Source organism: Dasypus novemcinctus, chromosome 18, assembly GCF_030445035.2.
Source record: "Dasypus novemcinctus isolate mDasNov1 chromosome 18, mDasNov1.1.hap2, whole genome shotgun sequence".
NCBI lineage: Eukaryota > Metazoa > Chordata > Mammalia > Cingulata > Dasypodidae > Dasypus > Dasypus novemcinctus.
This window is the reverse complement of record NC_080690.1, coordinates 53,320,528-53,327,639: the sequence shown is the minus strand read 5'-3', so window position 1 is coordinate 53,327,639 and position 7,112 is coordinate 53,320,528. Positions and strand designations below refer to the sequence as shown.

General features: G+C 39.0%; 1 protein-coding gene across 1 annotated transcript; it reads left to right on the top strand.

Annotated features, from left to right (window-relative positions):
- Positions 1 to 5,088: 5,088 nt before the first annotated feature.
- On the top strand, positions 5,089 to 5,646 carry LOC131274157 (zinc finger protein 550-like). Its single transcript, XM_058279111.1, has one exon. It carries the CDS (start codon positions 5,089 to 5,091, stop codon positions 5,644 to 5,646), a length of 558 nt encoding a protein of 185 aa, XP_058135094.1.
- Positions 5,647 to 7,112: the final 1,466 nt, after the last annotated feature.

Sequence of the window (7,112 nt, the reverse complement as noted above, 5' to 3'; positions counted from 1 at the left end):
GCAGAAAGTTCATGGAAAATGAATTTTTATGGTTAAAGTTAAGTAAGATTTGATGGGTCTATCTATAAAGTTTTTAAAGCTTACTATCAAATAGTATACTGAAGCAAAGTTAAAATTTTATTCTTTGTTAGTGTAATAAAGTTTCTCAAGTCATTAGTCTGTTTTAGTAGAAGTTTATAAAGAGTTTTTCTCCTGAATAATCAGTACAAAGAAAGTCTATTTTATCAAAATAGCTTCTTGTACTTTAACCTTATCATATCCTTGGTTTTTAAAGAAAAAACAAGTCTTATCACTTTTTTTTTAATTTCCTCCCCCCTCTTGCGGCCCACTTGCTATCTGCTCTCTGCATCCATTTGCTGTGTGTTCTTCTGTGTGTCTGTATTTTATTTTTTATTTATTCCCACCCCCCCTTGTGGCTTACTTGTTGTTTTTGCTCTCTGTGTCCATTCACTGTGTGCTGGTCTGTTTTTTTACTTGTCTCCCTTTTTGTTGCATCACCTTGCTGAGTTGGCTCTCCGTGGCGTGCCAGCAAGCCTGCCTTCACAAGAAGGCCCCAGGACGCAAACCCAGGGCCTCCTGTATGGTAGACGGGAGCCCAATTGACTGAGCCACAGCTGCTTCCCAAGTCTCATCACTTTTAAAGGAACATAATGTACAAACTTGCTTTCTCAAAATCAAATCCTGAAAAGTATCGTTTTATTTCAAACTATTTCAAAAGATTTGTTCTTTTACCTTGAAAGAAAAATTAAAGTAATAAAATAGTTAAGTTCCTTTAACATGTTATAAGTGGAATGGAAAATATTTAAGAGTTATAAAATTAAAAGGATTCTTTAACCTTCTGTCAATTAATGTTGTGAGTAAAAAGCTCATATGGATACATAGAGAATATAAAATTCCTGGAAATTTACCAATGTTTCAGCATAATATTAGATAAAAGTACAATGTTGTTAATTATGGTTATAATTATTTAAAAAATAAAAATAGTATGTGTCACAGAAAAAACCTCTTATCATAAATTAAAGTAACACCACTGCTGTATGCAGCAGTCCCAAATATTGCTAGTTTGTTGCAAGAATTTAATATCCAACTGTGTCACTATCACTTTGTTTTAAAACTTGCTAAGACTTTCTTCAGTATCTTCTTAGGCAAGTCAAACCAGCCTCGCACCCCTCCCTCCTCAGGAACCTGTTCAGCTGCACAGGTCGCAGCACCCATCAGCTGTTCTACGCCTTCCCAACAAACTCCAAAGAGTTGCCTACTCTTGCTATCTCCTCTTCCTTCCCTCCCCTCATAGTTCCCCTGACTATTCCATTAAGACGGCTTTATTCAAGGTTGCTAGTGAGCTGGGTCTTTACATACCACAACCCAAGCCTCTGTCTTCCTCTCTCAGCAGTATTGACCTGGCCCCTCCCTTCCTAAAGCCCTTTCTCAGCTAGGGACCTCTGACACCACCTACCTACTTGGATAAAACTTTGACATTTCCATTACAGAGGTGGTACTTAAAGCCATGAGATATCTCTGATTCCCAATTAAACTCCACACCCACTACTAAACTGGTACAAATATTAGGTGAGGAAAGAATGTCCCAAAAGATTACAAACCTCATAAGACATTACATAACATGTAATATATTCAAAGAGTTAAAAGCAAATGAAATTTAAAAATCCTTTTCAATTAAACATATAGATAGAACAAAACTACTTATAAAAACAAAAGCAATTTTCCACAAGGGTGCTAAAATAATGCAACAGAAAAGAATTGAAAACACTTTTCAATAAATGGTGCTAGGAATAATGGATATTCATGTGTTAAAGAATGAGGTGGAACCCCTTTTTCATATCACAGGCAAAAATTAAATCAAAATGGATTATAGTCCTAAAGATAAGATTTAAAATTATAAATTCTTGAAGCAAATACAAGATTATATCTTCATAACCTTTGGTCTGGCAATGACTTCTTTTTTTTTTTTCTTTCTTTTTTAAAATTTATCCACCCCCCATTGTCTGTTCTCTGTGTCCATTCTCTGTGTGTTCTTCTGTGTCTGCTTGTCTTCTCTTTAGGTGGCTCCAGGAACCAATCCTGGGACCTTCCAGAGTGGGAGAGAGGCAACCATTCTCTTGCACCACCTCAGCTCCCTGGCTTGCTAAGTCTCTGTTTCTCCTCTGTGTCTCTTTTTGTTGTGTCATCTTGCTGCATCAGCTCTCCGTGTTGGCCAGCACTCCTGTGTGGGGTGGCACTCCTGCGCTGGGCAGTACCCCATGTGGGCCAGCACTCTGCATGGGTCAGCTTGCTGTATGGGCCAGCTTGCCTTCACCAGGCGGCCCTGGGTATTGAACCCTGGACCTCCTATATGGTAGACGGAGGGCCAATTGCTCGAGCCACATCCACTTCCCTTGACCCACATCTGCTTCCCCGGCAATGCCTTCTTAGATATGGTGCTAAAAGCACCAGTTATAAGACAAAAAACAAATAAATTAGATTTCATCAAAATGAAAAACTTTTGTGCTTCAAAGGACACCATCCAAGCAGGATCATGTATATATTAGATATATAAGACAGGTTCTGCCAATGAATTCAGGAAGGCAGGCTGTGTTATGAAAGAAGCAATGATAGTGGTTGGAGGAAAGAAGTTGGTGGGGCAGAAGGGACATTTCCAAGGCTTCATGGATGTTTTGACAGCAGTTGTGCTGGCAGCCACCAATGATGAAAGGCAAAGATTAAGAGAACATGGGGGAAGAAAGGACACCATCAATAAAGTAAAAGGCAGCACACAGAATGGAAGCAAATATTTGCAAACCATATATCTGACAAGGGGCTTGTATCCAGAACACATAAGCAACTCTTATAACTTGAAAACAAAAGACAAACCAATTAAAAATGGGCAAAAGTTTTGCATAGACATTTCTCCAACAGAGAGATATGAGTTCAATAGCAATGAAAAGATACTCAACATCATTAGTAATTAGGGATAGGCAATCTAATCCATAGAGACACTACTTCACCCACCCCCCTAGGATGGCTATAATGAAAAAGACAGAGAATAACAAGTGTTGGTGAAGATGTGGAGAAATAAAACCCTCATACATTTCTGGCAATGAGGTAAAATATAACAACTGCTTTAGAACACAGTATTCCAAATTCCTCAAATGTTTCCACACAGAATTACCATAGGACCTATCAATTCCAATACTAGGTATATACACAAGAGAAATGAAAACATAAGCCCACAAAAAACACATATACAAATATTCATAGCAGCATTCTTCCTAAAAACCAAAAAGTAGAAACAATCCAACTGCCCATCAATTGACATATGGATAAGGTGTGGTTAATCAGCTATAAAAAGGAAGAAAATACTGCTACATGATACAAAATGGATAAGCTTGAATACGTTTTGTTAAGGGTAATGTCCAGAATGGACAAATCCATAGAGACGAAAATTAAGTTTGTGGTTTTTGGGGCTGAGAAGTTTGGGAAGAAATAGAGATGATTGCTAATGGGCATACAGTTTCTATTGTGGGTGATGGAAACATTCTAACATTGATTGTGATGTTGCACAACTTTATGAATAAACTACAAACCATTCAACTATATACTTTAAATGGTGAATTACAGGATAGGTGATTTCTTTCTCAATAAATCTGTTTTGAAAAAGGAAATAAGGAGAGCAATAAAAACAGACTGAATCAATTGAGGGGACAAAAGTAAAGTAGATGAAAAGGGGCTATTGATTAGATTTCAGTTTCATCAAGGCCATAGCTTTGGTTTTGGATGTTTCCAATACTTATTACAATGTTATTATTTAATAAATGGGACAGTATATATCAATGGCAAGAATGGATGATGAACAAAGGATTTGCTTAACCCAAATCTTTGTCCATGGGCAACACATACTCCCAAATAAAAAAAGGAAAGGAAAAATTTCTCAGAATCAAGAACAAAGCCCAGTTAGGATTTGAGTTGAACTCTTTCTTCTATCTTAATGTAATCATTTAGAGCTCAAATTAGAAAACTAACAGTACGCCTGAAGGAACTAGAAAAAATAACAGAAAACCAAATTCAAAGCAAGCAGTAGGAAAATATAATAAAGACTAATAGAAGGACAATAGAAGGAAAATGGCCCACAATTTACTGAGCATTGACTCTGTGCCAGGAACTGTGCTGAACCTTTTACAGGCAATTTCTCATCTAACTCTCTTGAAAGCCTATGAGGCAGGAACTGAGTATGTCCCAGTTTTTCAGATGAGGAAATTAAGACCTAGAGGTGAAAGTAATTTGTCCAAGATCCTTAGATACAGAATTTGAAAGGAAACATTGCATTTCCAGGGCTCACACTTTTAAGCACCATGCTATACACCTCTCTATGCAGTAGAAACTTATCACAGTTTATTGTGCTTGAGTTTTTACCATTCAGCACTGTTTGTCCCTCTATCTGTCTTTTGCTGGGAACGTCATTCCCTTCTTCTTACACTGATCACCCTTCAACATAGGCTTCACCAGGCATCTTGTGACCCCTTCTTCTTTTAACACTTAAGTACTCTCCAAGGGTGACTGTACTCATGCTTACTCCATCTGGCAACTCCTACTTCTCCACTAGTACTCAGCTCAGTTCTCTGTGTCCTAGTAGCACCACAAGATGTCCATTCTGAGAGCAGATGCCCTACAGACAGTGTCATCATTTCTCAGACCTTCCCCACTTTCACCTGTGAAGAGGGGTCTCTACTCCAGATCCTTTATCCTCTAGCCCCAGCCTCTCCTCCAGGGTTCCCTTTAAAGGGGCCCAGGATATAAGGACCAGAAAAGAATTGAAAACTTAGGTTTCAAAGATGCCAAAACAGAGAAGGCATTAGAGACTCATTTTCATCCTCATTTTCTTCTAAAATACTGGTTTTATTTCATTTGTGTTACAATCACTAATATTTTGTATATTGGATTCTGGTCAGGTGACAGAGCAAAACTTGAGACCAGGGAATCAACTGCTTCTCAGCTGGTGTTGTTCAGGGAGCCTTACTACAGGGATGCCTGACTCAGAGAGCTTCAAAGGACTGCCAAGTGGGGGAAGCCAGAGACCACAAAGAGCTTTTTGAAATGCCAAAAACACCATTAGGACTAGGGATAGAGCCCCAGAAAGAAACCTATTCTAGGAAAATTAGCCTTGAACATGATGGCTTGGGAACAGATGGTAGTTTGCACACAAGGATCTTACAGGAGCAGTCTCTTCAGGAGATACTCTCCACAAATGTGGCCCTCACCAGGCAGATAAAGACCTCACGATCCATGCAGGGAAGAAAACCCAAGATTGTAAGGAATGTTGGAAAGGGTTTAATGGGAGCAAGGACCTTGCTCAACATCAGCACTGTCATACCAAGTGAATGCAACAAGTATAAGAAAGCCTTTAGCCAGAGCGCAGACCTCATTCACAATGGAGAGAAACCATACAAGCACAGCGAGTGCGGAAAGACATTCAAACACAGATCAGACCTCATGCAGCACTGTCAGATTCACACTGGTGAAAAGATCTACAAGAGCCCTGAATACGGAAAGGCTTTCACTTACCACTTGATTTTGTTTTACAAAATAAGATCAGCACTGAAGAAAAACCCTTTGAGTGCAAAGAAGGTGAGAAAGGTAGAATGTGAGAGGTAGAACAGACCTCATTCGACACTACATTGTCCACGCTGGGGAGAAGCCCAATGATTGCATCAAGTGTGCAAGGCCTTCTGCCACAGGTAAGAACTTGCATGGCACCAGTAGATGCACACTGGAATGAAGCCCTGTGAATGCATCCAGTGTAGGAAAACCTTTCAGAGGATTACATTCCTCCTTCAACACTCCATCATCCACACTGTAGAGACGCCATGCAAGTGTATCAAGGATGAGAAGAACTTCCAGAGCAGGTCCTACCTCATTCAGTACCAGTGGATTCACACTGGTGAGAAGCCCTACAAAGGTGTGAATATAAAAAGGCCTTAGCCAAATGCTCCACTTTTTTTTGATATTTTTTAAAAATTTATTGAAGCATATCACCCATACCTAAATATATATAAACAAAAAGTGTATAGTAATAGTTGTAAATTTAACAAACATACATAATATTATACAGGGCTCTCATACTTTACCTTACCACCAATACCTTGTATTGTTGTGAAACATTTTTAACTAAAGATGAAAGAGCATCTTCATAATATTACTACTAACCAGAGTATCTTATATATGGTGTATTTTCCTCCCAAACCATCCTATTATTATTGTATCACTTACATATGGATGTACATAAACAATAAGTACATAGTAAAAGTTGTGAACTTACAAAGCAAACATGCATAGCATCATACAGGGGTCCCATACATCAAATCACCACCACCACCTTGTATTGTTGTGACCATTGCTTTGCCTTTGTCTTACATAATAGGAACTGGTGAAAAGTCCTTTTAAGTGCCAAGAATGTGGCAGATATTTTGTGACAGATCTTTAACCCAACACAGGTGGACTCACACTGACACGAAGCCTTTTGAGTGCCATGGGTGTAAGAAAGCCTTCAGCTGCAGCTCAGTCCTTAATGAGCATAGAAGGCTACATACTGGAGAGAAACCCTATGACTGTAAGCAATGTGGGAAGGCCTTTCGGCAGTGGGCCCACCTCTGTAGGCATCAAAGAATTCATTCTGGGGAAAGACTTTCTGACTGTAACTACTGAGGAAAAAAATTCATAAAAATCTTACTGGCCATCTAAGAATTTATGCTGAAGATAAACCCCATAAGTGTCAATACTGTAAGGCAACTGCCTGGTGATCATCATTTATTGTCATCTAAAGAATCACATTGTAATTTGACCCAGCTTGGGTTTTACTCTAAAAGCAAGAATTCATTCAAGAGAGAGATTCATTGCATTTTGTGAACTTATAATAACCTTCAGCCATACTTTTCCTCTTGGTTTATACTGGTAAGTCATCTCAGGGATATTTAAAAAGACAATGAGAGGGAAGCAGATGTGGCTCAAGCAATTGAGCTTCAGCCTGGGACCTCACATGGGAAGTCCCAGGTTAGGTTACCATTGCCTCCTAAAGAAGACGAGCAAGACAACGAGCTGATGCAAGATGATGCAACAAGAGA

Bases quoted from the DNA above. Each gene is read 5' to 3' on its own strand.
- LOC131274157 (XM_058279111.1), top strand. From the start codon at position 5,089: ATGCCAAAAACACCATTAGGACTAGGGATAGAGCCCCAGAAAGAAACC.